The sequence below is a fragment of the Acomys russatus genome, chromosome 7, assembly GCF_903995435.1.
Source record: "Acomys russatus chromosome 7, mAcoRus1.1, whole genome shotgun sequence".
Classification (NCBI taxonomy): Eukaryota; Metazoa; Chordata; class Mammalia; order Rodentia; family Muridae; genus Acomys; species Acomys russatus.
In genome coordinates this window covers 16,613,222-16,626,943 of record NC_067143.1, presented here as the reverse complement: position 1 = coordinate 16,626,943, position 13,722 = coordinate 16,613,222, and the positions used below count along the sequence as shown (strand labels likewise).

Here is a 13,722-nt window from a genome sequence, read left to right as displayed (position 1 = left end):
GCTCACATCGAGAGTTCCTTAAGCTGGGTAAGACACCACACACCTGTAACCATGTCACTTTGGCAGCTAAGGTAGGAGGGTCAAGCATTCCAGGCCATCTTGGACAATATAGCAGGAAACTCCTAATCACACCCACAGGTTTCCTATTCAGGGTGCTGAATGGCACCACTGGTCATGCTATAAAAACTGCCTGTGTGCTGGAAGAAGGATTTCACCATCCAGATGCCACAAAAACAGAGTCATACAGGCCTAGGTAAAAAAGGATTAGGACCTCAATACTGCCCATGTCGTCACTGCTGGGAGACTCAGCTTTCACTTGGTACAGATTCTTAGTAGTCATATTTCTTCCAAAGCTAAGCCCTACACCTACCTGGTTACAGAAACCTTTTGGTGTCTGTGTGGCTCTGTTTTAATCATCTGAGACCATCAGCTGGCCCATGCTGACAGCTGAGCAGGGACAAGGTAGAAACCAAGGACTGAGCCAGGCGTGGTGACACATGCCTTTAATCCCAGCACTCGGGAGGCAGAGGCAGGCGGATCGCTGTGAGCTCAAGGCCAGCCTGTTCTACAAAGCGAGTCCAGGACAGCCAAGACTACACAGAGAGACCCTGTCTTGGAAAAAAAATCCATTCTTCTACTGAGGAGCACTTAGGCTGTTTTCAGGTTCTGGCTATTATGAATACACTATAGAATACTACTCAGCTATTAAAAACAAGGAATTCCCGAAATTTGTGGATTGAACTAGAAATGATCATAATGAGTGAGTTCCAGAAGCAGGAAAAGTCAAATGGTATATACTCATAGCCCAAGGGATATGTCCCATGAAAGCCTTCACTTACCAGGAAAGTGGGACAGAGGGGAGGACATCCTATTGGGACTCTAGATAAGAGAAGCATGGGAGAATGGGGAGAGGGTCTTAGAAACCTACAAGAAGAACATTATGATGGGCAGATATGGGCCCAGGGGTCCTGTTCAAACTATAGCACCAGCCAAGGAAAATACGTGCAGTAAACTTCAAACCCCTACCCAGACCTAGTCAATGGACAGGACATTCTCCACAGTTGAGTGGAGAGTGGGGTCTGATTTTCATACGAACTCTGGTGCCCCATATTTGACCACGTCCCCTGGATGGGGAGGCCTGGTGGCACTCAGAGGAAGGATAGCAGGATACCAAGAAGAGACTTGATACCCTATGAGCATATACAGGGGGAGGAGATCCCCCTCAATCACAGTCATAGGGGAGGGGAGTAAGGGGAAAATGGGAGGGAGGGAGGAATGGGAGGATACAAGGGATGGGATAACAATTGAGATGTAATATGAATAAATTAATAAAATATATTTAAAAATACTGTATGTAGATAAAAATAGAAAAACCAATAAATAAATAAATAAAATAAAATAAAATAAAAAAGCAAGTGCCGGACTCTCAAAGCATGTTAATGTAAATTACCTTTTGACCTCTTTTTTTCTTTCTTTCTTTCTTTTTCCTTTCTTTTTTTCTTTTTCTTTTCTGGACTGATATTTTTTATTATGTTTATTTTTAATGTACACATGTATATTATTACACATGAATAAAATAAACTACATACAGCAGGAAGAACCATGAGACAATTAGGAATTATATAAATGTTATATTCATAGTGATTTGGCTACTTGAATTTGGCAAACTTGAAGTAAATATCTTTCCAATCTTGTTGGGTCTAAGTTTCTAAATGAAGATCATTATCTATCATATCTCATCTCTATTAAGTTAAAACATCTATCTTGATCTAAAAATATCTTAACTCCTAACCTACTAAGCTTAATTTTAAGACTAAACCATCCGGTCTTCAAATCCATCAGAGACTTGAGAAAGAATAAAACTTGAATACCGGAGTGAACAAGAAGTCAGCTTCCAAAATGAAAAAATGACTGATACAATTTACTGCTTCAACACATTCTATAACATTGGAGCATTGTCTTCAACCTTCTAGCCCAACATATCTGACAGACATATTTGTGAGGCAGGAACTACTAAGGACTTGCTTACCCTGTCTTGGCAGAGTTCAGCCGTCGACTGTGCATTCATCTAACTTTGCCCATTTTTAGGCAGAATTCTGTCTGGGGCAGAAACAAGGACATTTTGCCCAGTAATCCTCCCACCACATAACAGTCTAAAGAGGGCTTTCGACCTCTTTTTAGGACACAAATAATTGTTTCTTATACAGCCCCATTGCCATATGTGTGCCTCTCACTATTGCTGAATCCTGATCCGCTGGGCTCATTACTACTGCTATGGTAAGCTCATCCTTCCATTCCAGTACTCTTCTACTCAGAAATGAACATTACTCTGCAAGCCAATTCACCTCAATGAGGTATCACATCACTGATAGTGATGCAGGCATTCCTGGAATCCAAGTAGTGAACACGGTGTATTTGGTCTTTTAAGGTGTGGGGTCTAGTGGACTTGGGATAGTCCCTAAGCTTGCCTGTAGGCTTTCCGGCAGTCTACTTCACTGGGTGCTCATCTTAGGGGACTTACCAACCGCTGAAAATAGAGACATACAGACGAGGAGGAGGACACACCAGAGGACGTCGCAGTTCATCTGCCTTTCAAGCTGGCTGCGCTTGTAACGGGGCCCGCTGTTGTTCAGCAGGGCTTTGGTTTCATGTCCTGCAGAGGAGGATGGAAGGGAATGGAGTACCAGCTTCCTGTAGGCAAGGAACAAGTGCCTGAATCCTACAGAACAACTGTGCTGGATGACAGCTCTCTAAGAACCTTAGTCAAAACAGGATGCAGAATGAATTTTGTAGCCGTGAAACGAAGGGAAAAAAAATAAGCTGAGGAAAAAAGAAAAGGAGGAGGAGGAGGAAAGAGGAAGAGAAGGAAGAGGAAGCGCTTCTCTACTGGTTGAGTTGCTATTATTTTTCTAGACTGGGCATATACAACTCTTATGATCAGATAGAAGTTAGGAAGAAAGGTTGGGGAGCACACAGCACAGTGTGGCAGTACACGGTCTGAGATTCATCTTGTGCCCACCTGCGTAGATGACAATGCCAGCCACTGCTTCTGTATTCCTAATGGTACACCCTCGAAGCAGCAAGTTTTCCTTATGCAGTCCAGCCTTCTCCCCATTGGTGTGGATGCTGTGGAGTAACACGGAGCATTCATTGTCACATGGCTGCACAAGCACTTCCAGAAGCACCCATGGAAACTCCTAGAAACCTGGGTGCTGGACAGCGAAGGTGACAGAAGGGTGCTTGTCCTGCTAGGTCTCCATAGCTCCTGCAAATTAGCAAGTGGGCTCACAGAAGCCCCAAAACTGCTATTTAATCTCCTTTTCATGGGATTAACTGGGGTTTGGCTACAGAGGGGGCCAACTCTGTAGTCACAGGGCAGACCTGGGAAGCTGGCAAGGACAGTCTCACTGGATGCTAGCTGGCGAATCTACTCTACCAGAAATACTAGTGCTATTCAGTGCCTTGTGTTGTTACATAATATGCAGGACTTGGGAAGAGATGGTATCAGTTTTGACAACTCTGTGTGTGTGTGTGTGTGTGTGTGTGTGTGTGTGTGTGTGTGTGTGTCTGTGTTGTGTGCTGTGTGACTGTCTGTGTGACATAGGTGTATATGCCAACATGTGTGTACAGGTACCAACATGGAGGCTAAAGGAAGAGGTCTGGTGTCCTGTTCTATCACTCTTTGTCTTATTTCCTTTAGGCAGGGTCTGTCACTGAAACTAGAGCTTGTCAGTATTTTAGCCAGGCTGTATGGCTATGTTGCTCTTCACTGCTGCCCCGAGAAGTCTTTTCATCTCCAGTTATCCCTAGACAAACGTCCACATTGGAGGTACGGCAAGGGAGTTCTCTCCCTGGGACAACAATGGGGCAGGGCTTTGTAGGTATATGTCTATACCAGCAAATACAGCTATCCTTCTGTTTCTGTTCCCACCTTCTGCCTCCGGAGCTAGTGTCACAGGTATGTATGGCCATACTGGATCTTTACATGCGTGCCAGGGATCTGAACTCAGGCCCTCATGTTTACAAGTTCTCTCATCCACTGAGCCACCTCCTGGACCCCAATTGTTGTAACATTTTACATGTATTTTTTTTAAGTTATTAAGACATTTAATCTGAGGTGTATTTAAACCTATGAGTGTCAGAAACCATATCACTGCTGTATAGATTCAGAAGTATGGTCCAAGTTTAAGCCATTGACTTTAAAACTTATTCTCTTGCTACAATGACCAGTGCTGGCCAACAGGGTCTATGCTATCACTATATACTGGAACAGATCCAGGTCACCTATCCATACCCACCCTAGGCAGCCTGTTTCCCTCCCACAGTCCAAATGTCTCCTCTAGGCACTCAGACCTCTGAAAGTCTTTTCTTCCTGACAGTGATGGACATTAGCTGCAGAAACAAATACATTTTCTATTTAAGAAGAGAAACTATATAAAATCAAGACTAACATGCCTGCTGCACTTAAATTTATTGTAATTAATTTAATGTAATTCACCACAGTGCCGCTTCTTCTGCAGAGCATGTAGAAAGGGCCACTCAAGGGACTTGTCAGTCAGCCCTGTGCTGACGGCTCATGCCAGCAAACCCAAGACAGACAGAGGTTCAGGACTGAAGCTAAGCATCAAGAGATTGGGCAGATACATACAAAGCCCTGCCCCATTACTGTCATAGGGACAGAGCTCCTGTGCTGTATCTCTCACATGGATGCTGCTTTAGGGATAATTGTACTTGGAAAGACTTCTCTGTGCAGCAGTAAAGACCAATCACAACCACCTCAGTCATGCTTTCTAGGAACAAGATGAACTCAGTAAAACCAAGAACAGAATTTCAGATTCAACCTTCTTTAATATGATATGTAACTACAACCAGCCCTCCATTATCTGTCAGCTTTGCAACTGCGGATTAAAACAGCTACATGTAAGTGACACTGGGGGTGAGAAATTGCCTATAGTGAACAGGTAGATTTCTTTTGTTTGTTATCTCTTGTAAAAAATAGTATACAACAATTTATACTCTATAGTTTTTATAAGTCATATTGTTTAGAGGTTACAGGAGGATATGTGTAGCTTATGCAGATACTATGCGATTTTATATAAGGGACTTAAATGTCCATGAGTCTTGGTACTCACAGTGGATACCTCTAAGATACGGAAGATCTAAGAATTGTCTTTTGTTGTCTGATTCTCTCCTCTTCCTCTTCTCTCCTCTCTCTCCTCTCTCCTCTCTCCTCTCTCTCTCTCTCCCCCGCCCCCGATTCTGTGTGTGTGTGTGTGTGTGTGTGTGTGTTGTAGTAAGGATTAAACCCAGGTCTTCAAATAGGTAAGTGCAAGTTGCATCTGAGCAACACTCTGAGTCCTATACTATACCTTTAAATCAAACCTACTGAGAAGGGAACTTATAAACAGAAGTTGAACCAGCCTATATAAGGCCCATAGCTGCAGGAATACGTAGCAGACACATTCCTGTGAGAACAATGCCCATTATTAGAGGTGGAAGGAAGACTGAGAAGGGAATCACTCAGTGGATTCAGCACTCAGTAGGTGGTGTGCTGCCCTAAACTTCTTTTTTAAATTACTATAATTTATTCACATTACATCACCATTGTTATCCCCTTGCTCTTATCTTCCCATTCCCACCCTCTCTCCCTCTTATACCCTATTCCCCTCCCCTAGACCTCTGACAAGTGGGGTCCTTCTCCCCCACCATCTGACCATAGCCTATCAGGTCTCATCTGGATAGCCTGCATCCCTTTCCTCTGTGTTCCCACAGGGCCTCTCCACCAAAGGGCAGTGTTCAAATCACAGGCACCAGAGTTCGTGTCAGAGGCAGTTTCATGCTCTCCCCACCTGCCACTTCCCCCACGTGGAGAATGAGCTGTCCATAAGCTATATCTGAGCAGGGGTCTAAGTTGTCTGCTTGTAATATCCTTGGTTGGTGCATCAGGTTGTGCAGGACCCCAGATCCACCAGCCTTAATAGTCTCCTTGTGGAGCTCCTGACCACCCACCACCACCACACGCAACTCTTCCATACAACAGTGCTTCGACCAGAATCTGGCTGCTGAAAGCTTCTGAGGTGGGGTATTCCCATCAACATTACAACAACCACAGGAACATGCCTCAGTTCCAAAGATGCTCAGGAAGAGAGCCCACCAAGCTGCCATCAGCACCCGCTTCTTGGTAATAGGGCCCAACTATGCTGTCCTTAGGATCCATATGTTGAAATCTCAATCCCTGGGACCTCAAAATATGATAGGGTCTGTAAGAAAGTAATTAGGTTAATTAAATGAGGTCATTGGGGGCAGTCTCCACCCAATCTGACTGGTGACCTCCTAAGAAGAGAGTATGGCACAGACACACAAAAAGAGACGGCAATGGGAAGACAAGGGGACAATTTGGTGAGCCAAAGGCCAAGCACAGAAGTATTGAAAGAAATCAACACACTAATGCCTTGGCATCACCTTCTTGGCTCCAGACTGAGCAAATAAACCTCTGTCTTCAATTCTGCCCAACAGTGGTACCTTGGCAACCAAGCACGTCCTTTAACATTTAGTCTAGGATACTTGGAAGCACTCAACCAGTTCAAGTCCCCAGGCTTCTTGACTCAAATAACCATGCTTTTCTAAATGAAACCTCTCTGAAAGCAGAACTTTATGAAGAAACGGTTGATAAGATCAAGTGATCCTGGGAAACAGCAGAGCTCAGCGGATAAATCTTTTGATTTAGCTCTTCTCTCTCTAACTCATGTGTTGTTGGGAACAGGTCGCATTCATCTGAGTGTGGTGCATGAGGAAAGGCAAGTACTGGTGACCACTTACGTGACAAGGGCCAGGGATGAGGTGAAAAAGATCATCCAGCTGCACAGACACAGGATGACAAGGATGTGATGCTACACCTGCCAAGCCTCACAGCGCAAAGGAGCAGCAGCTTGCATAGGCTCCAAGTCAACTCCTCCCCTAGGGTTGCTAATCTGTAGTATTCAGATACCAGAGCCCTCAACCTATCCTGCCCCAATGTAGCTCTTGGTCTTGGGGTCCACTAATGACAAATTAGACTCATGTGTTACTTTTGCGCCATCTCAATGATCAGACCTCAACAGTATAGTCCTAAATTTTGTAAACCAACGCTTCCCACACACACACACACACACACACAACCATGTATGAAACACTGCCCGATTCAGGTTTCGCAAACTTCTCTGTCGGAGCCTGCAGTCCAGCCTTGCTAACCTTGTCATCCCCATCTCAGGACACTCACACAATCTTCTGTGCATGTGCACCAGCACTGAGCCCCTCTGGGAGTAGGCTTTGAAGTCTGTGTTCTTCCTTAGCGTCCCATGGAGGTTTCCGGTCTGCAATGCTTTGCTTTTACTTTGTAGGCTGTCTGCTCTGGGCGAGCCACACCATGGAAATGCCCTTATCCCATCACGCTGGCTTTGGTGTAGAGAAGGTCTCTTTTACAGTGTAGTCTCGGTTTTACAGCTTTCATGTATATCCTCTCTGCTAAATTTCTCGGTCCCCGGGCAGGAGCCCCATGTCTTATTACAGCTTGTACCCTGCTGTCCTCCTCAGTACTTGGTAAATGCTAACTGCTGACCTGACCTTGGCTTTGGGATGGAAATGTTGGGAAGGATGGGGAAGGAGTAGATGCACACAACAGAGGATAGGGAGGAAATTTCCTGTGCCTTCTTGATCAGGGAGCACTGAGTGACTGTGTCTCTTGACTGTGCAGAGTTCCACCTAGTGGCCACTCCTGCCATTAAGTCCATGGGCCTTGTGGTGACAAAACAATTGCTATTGATCCAGTATCCCTACAAGCCTTTCACGTACCTAGGCCTCCTCCATCCCTGTACTCTTACTTCTATGAATCTGAGAACTCCACCTGCCCCTACAAGCACACTGACTGGCATAGGCAGAAATGATAGAACGATAGGTAATTGATACATAATGTCTGGAGCTGCTGAACCATATGCAGACTTTTCTTTGATGTCATGCATTGGTCAGATTTCTGTTCAACTAATTTATGCGGTATGTGGGAATTACTAAGCTGCTTTGAGTCACTGTTCCAATTTCTCAAGGCATGATTATGTCTACAAAGGCAAATGAAAGCACCTTGACCGTTGATGAGTCTAGCTGATGTGATTCCAGTTCACCTTAAAGCCTGTTCATTGCCACTGAAGCTCGTGGATATGTTTCTCACTCTTGACACTGGCTAGGAGCGGATATGGAACTGACACAGTTCAGGTGTCAGTAAGGATCCTGCTGTTATGTATCATGGAGTGCAGTGGGTTTAGTGAGAATGGCTCCCTTAGGCTCATGCATTTGAATGCTTAGTCCCCAGCTGGTGGATTGATTAGGAAGGCTTAGGAGATGTGACCTGGTTGGAGAAGGTGTGTCACTGCAGGCCCCTCCTCATGTTCTTTCTGCTTCCTGCCTGAGGATCAGGATGTGAGCTCTTGCTTCAGGGCCTGCCCATAGCCACACTCTCTGCCATGATGTAAAAGGACTCGCCTTCTGAGACTGTAAGCAAGTCCCTAATTTAACACTTTCTCCTATACGTTGCCCCACTCATAGTGTCTCCTCTAGCAATAGAAAAGTAACAAAGACACAAAGTGACAACAGTCCCTGAACTGGTCATCCACCAGGGTGAGGAGGCTACCCCAGTAAGCAGGTTGCCTTTCCTAAGGGCATTCAGCAATCACCCTGGTGCTGTGATGTTGTGCCCAACTCTATGACATTCAGGCAGGAAAGTTCTGTGAATTTGGGAGCAAGAACGGTAACAGAGAGCAGAGTAGCTGGCTACACTTACATGAGACAAATAGGCTTGAGACAAAAAAAAAAAAAAAAAAAAAAAAAAAAACCTGCCCAAGAGACAAAAACAAAACTTCTATATTATATTTTTAAAAATCAACTCACCAGGAAGATAATAGCAATTATAAATATACCCAACATGAAAGCACCTAAATATAGAAGCAAATACAGGAAGATCTTAATGGAGAAAATGTGAAATGAATTTTACATCAGTATATGGTGATATAAAATCCAATCTCTTTATCTTTTAGGGAAAAGTGCAAATATTCCACTAAATAATGATCTCAAAGATCATCATGTGTGGGGCTGTGGAGGCGGCTCAGTGCTTAAGCTTGCTTACCACTCTTCTAGAGGACCTGAGTTTGTTTCCAGGCACACATGTCAGCCTGCTCAAAACTCCCTGTAATTCCAGCTCCAAAGGATCTGACACTTTCTGAGCTCTATGCGTACCCACACACATACTTATAAATAATAATAATAATAATAATAATAATAATAATAATAATAATAATAATAATAATAATAATAATAATAATAAAATCACCACATGCTATGAAGCTGACTGAACAGGAAAGGCTTTTTCTCCATTCACAGGGAAAGGCAAGCCTTAGACCTATGCTTGTGAGAGAAGATTGGAAATAGCTGAAAGTGGTGGAGAGTGCTTCTAGGGATCACATTAGGGCTTAACCATAGGGACCAATTTAAAGAAATATATTACACACACACACAAATAGACTTGAAGTATTAAGCCCCTGACACTTATCACTTCCTATTAACCTGTAATGTATTTCCATGAACCACAATATTTTCTCATTTAAAATACAACTGTTTATATTTTCAGCACTGTGAAATAATTCAGGAATTTTTCCTCCAGCCACAAAGAAACCCTGTACCACAGCCAGTCATTCCCCTTTCATGGCTATGCTGCTTTCCCCAAGCCCTGGTAACCTTGGATTCCTACCCTGTCTCTAGGGACAGCCCTACAATTCCTATCAATGTAACCACACAGTGAGGCAAATACTACTCTCTCCATGCAATGGCTTCTAAGTTGCATGGTACTTTACACAGGTCGTTTCACTTGCTTCTGAGGTCAGCCCGAGGCTGACATGGCAGTCATGCTACCTACAGAACTAGACCAGGGCTCAGAAATGCAGGATAATATATTCCTACAAACATAAGCTCTGGCAAGAGGTGGGAGCTAAAAGCCCCGAGTTATATTTTCTAAGTAATAATGACTCAGTAATGACTGAGTAATAAAGGATCCGAGTTTGGATTAGTTAGTCCATATAAGAGCATAATATATACAGGCATGCCTTGGCAGTGAGATCGGTGGCAAACCATGGTTTCCTGGCCAGCATCTTCTGTTTCACAGAGGCTGAGGGGAGGCCACCCTGAGAAGACTGCAGAAGCCCCAGACCAAGGTCAGAGCCTGTAGCTGATATACTTCATGATCTAGCTCCTGATGTAAGTATTAGGACTCGGGTATGCTGAGGTGTCCCTTCTCTGGGGGAGCATCAGTAACTCAGCACAATCAGGCCTGCTCCTGTGGAGGGTACAGCCCTCAAACCCAGATTCCCCATCTGATACCTGCTCACTTGCATCCATGCCCTCTCTCTGTACTGTCCCCGGGAATAGCTTTAGCCTGACTGGCTGGGGCAGAGCTCCTCCCTCTTTGGTGTTTCAGAGTTGCAGGATGTTCTCTAGGATGCTGCTGCCTACAGCCCACGTTCATTCAGAGAACCACCCGATGTGAGCACTGCAGAAGGGGCCCAGTTTGCCCCCGTAGAGTCCATCCCATGGCCTACTTAAACTACTGTGCCCAAAAGAGATAGAAAAAAGGACGCTTGGGCACACAGCACTCAGACCACCTGTGTGTCTGTCATTCTTTACCCAGAGCTTTGTATAGACTATCAAGCAAGGAGGACAAGGTGAAAGAAGTAAGACATGACTGACTGGAAAGCCAGGTGTAAACTACATCATACTGTACTAGGTAGCTCTCTCTGGCAATGTGCCAGCCAGGACATTTATATTGTCATCATCAGAAAAGCTTGAAAAGGCAGCATGAAATCCACCAATGAGGTCGTCTTCCACAGTTTCCAGAGAAGAGAAAGCAGCACTGGGATGCCAACCCATCAGGAGTGGGTGAGCAAAGGGCCACAGCCACCCTGTACTCAAGGCTCCCCCTTAATATATGAATTCCCTCGTATCCCTCTTACATATAACCAAGCTCTTACCAGCCTTAGCCTGTTCCTACTTTGTCTCCTCTGACAAACTGTCCACAGTCTCCAGGCCTTCATCTCTGACCTTGACCCTTTTCAAGACATAGTTTTGGAGTACTGATCAATGTGTTTCTCCATCTGCTGGACCACTGGCCTTTCTATTTGTTCCCCATGGTGGTCATCACTTTTGTTGAACACCAGAATACTGAAGACTCCCCTTCCAGTGTCTCCCTTGTGTCTCCTCCTCCTCCCTTGGACACTGCCCTATGATGTCATCCCTGTCACATCAAAGATGATGTTCCTAATTTTTAGGGCTACTTTGTCGTCATTTCTTTCATTTCTCCCCCCATGCTCTTATCCTCATTGCCTGGCCTCTTCACTGACTGAACAAGTCTAGGCAAAGGGTCTTCAAATCTGTATCTATATTCCTGATGTGGTTTCAATATCACATGGTTGTCTTCCAAGGGCTCATGTGTTGGTAACTTGGTCCTCTGTGTCAGTCAGCGAACTTCAAGGGGAAGGTGAGGAGGTCACTATTAGCGCTTCTCTAAGATCCAGTTTCTTATGTAGTGTTCCCACTTGCTTACAGTCCCACTATAATGTCATCCATGCTGGAGACACATAGTTAGGATTCCTCTCCAGAGTGGTGCACACCTTTAATCCCAGCACTCAGGAGGCAGAAGCAGGCAGATCGCTATGAGTTTGAGGCCGACCTGGTCTACAAAGCGAGTCCAGGACAGCCAAGGCTACACAGAGAGACCCTGTCTCAAAAAGCCAGAGTGTGAAGCATGTTGTGCTTTCAGCCTTTAAAACTGATGCATAAACATCTTTACATTTACCTACATTTTACTAACAATTCAGTCATTCTGCTTTATGCATTTGCCATCCCCTCAAACCCACCTTCCTCTCTCCTATAGCCCTTTCTGACACACGTAATACAGACAGAGTGTCCTTTCAGCCACCTTGTGAACTAATCTCCTTTCTAAGGACCATCTCCTATTTCCTGGCACTTCTCACCTGCTGCTCTGTATCACCTGTAGTAGTGACGTTAATGGCAGCTGTTGGAATGACAGCGGTCAATATTTAGAATGCACTTACCATTGTGAAAACCTTCTGTGCATTAAATGAACTTTCAATGATGACCTGAGAGATACCCTAAAATCATGCCCACTACACCAAGGACCCAAGGTTATCTAAAAGTATGGTCTTCAAAAACCTGCCAACATTAATTACCACTAGTTTGAGTGTTCAAACTTATCTTTTAAGGACTCAAAAGACACTTAATTCCCTGAAGGTCCTCAAGGCAGGCATGCAAAGTGGCTGATGAAGGATTCGGTCTTCTTTTGTGTGAACTTAACCCTACAGCAGGCACAGTATGGCTGCTGTTGTCACGCAACAGAAGGCAAAGGGAACAGAGGCCAAGGGCTAGGCCAAAAGCCTTTGGAAAAGGCTCTACCCTCTACTCATTTTTTATTAAGTGGCCAACATAAAATTGCCTTCACCTCATTTAGCAGTTATTTAATGCCAAGACTTCGAAACACCTGGCACCTGCTCTCTGCAGCTGGCTTGGCCTCAGGATTCACAGAGGTCCTGGAACTGGTGCTGCATGAGTGAGCGCTTAGCAGCTGGTCAAGCAAGCCAGATGAGGGCAGGCCAGAAGTCAACAAAGACCTTAGGAGTTGGTTTCTTAAAGGGGCCAGCAATGATTTGCAAGTTCTGAACTTGAGGGCAAGCCCAGTTAGTTCATGAACCAGGCCGGTTCATCTCCAGGTCACAAATGCACTTTCTCTTTTTCTATGAAGCTTCCATTTGCTAGCAAAGCCCAGTGTGCTTATGGGCCGGGACTGGGCAGAGGATACTATCAGCACATCAGGGACTCACACAAAGGGAGTTCTTAGAGATGAGACCCATTTTCACGAGTCCGTTAATGAGGGAGGCTGTTCTGCACTGCACAGTGGTATGCACAGGGAACGAAGTGTACGAGTTCTCCTCTCACAGAAAGGATCCTGTGGCATGCCATGGCAGCCTGAACCTGGTGTCCTTAGATCCTTATCACCTGCTTCCTTCTCCATGACACTGCCACAGCTCCAACCCTGCAGCCCAGCAATTCCAACCACATGCCTCGCTCATTCCCTGTTTCCCCCATACTAGCATTATTGCTATCATTAGGAATTTTCCCAAACAAGCCTAAGAGCAGACTGAATGGTAAGGTGAGTGACCTCCTCAGCTCCACATACCCGTGACCCAGATTCACCAAGTATCACTGCATGTGGCCAATCCCGGGCCATTTATCCACCTGGGTCTTTCTGCTTAGGAACAAAGAAGGGAGCTAAGCTATTGCATACACCAATCTTTTTTTTTTTTTCCCCCTAATTAGAAGAAATAAACATAAAGGCAATTGCTGTCACTGCTTTATAGTCAGTGCAGTGGCTAGGACCAATATACAGTGAATTCTCAATTAAGTGGTGTTCAATGGCTGACCGATCAAGAAAGAATCCATTTCTACCAAGACTCTTCCCGTCTGGCCTCTGGCCTCTGACTTCCACTTTTGAGACTATGTATAATGGTCATAAGCTACCTGTCCTTTCTTGTGTTCCTCAGTCTCATGGGGGAAAAGTCAGTCGCTCCTTAATGACACAGGGCCTTTCTGATAAGCACCTACTGCTGATGGGTGTGGCAAAGAATATACAAA

At 44.9% G+C, this 13,722-nt stretch overlaps 1 protein-coding gene across 1 annotated transcript in view; it reads right to left on the bottom strand.

The window, feature by feature from the left end:
• Atp10a (ATPase phospholipid transporting 10A (putative)) overlaps window positions 1-13,722 on the bottom strand; it is a 173,853-nt gene that overhangs the window by 44,311 nt on the left and 115,820 nt on the right. Inside the window, exons 4-5 of the mRNA XM_051148651.1 lie at window positions 3,020-3,126; window positions 2,522-2,653 (exon numbers count right to left, since the gene is read on the bottom strand). Of these exons, the coding sequence (XP_051004608.1) occupies window positions 2,522-2,653; window positions 3,020-3,126 (239 nt within the window). The remainder of the gene's footprint in view (window positions 1-2,521; window positions 2,654-3,019; window positions 3,127-13,722) is intronic.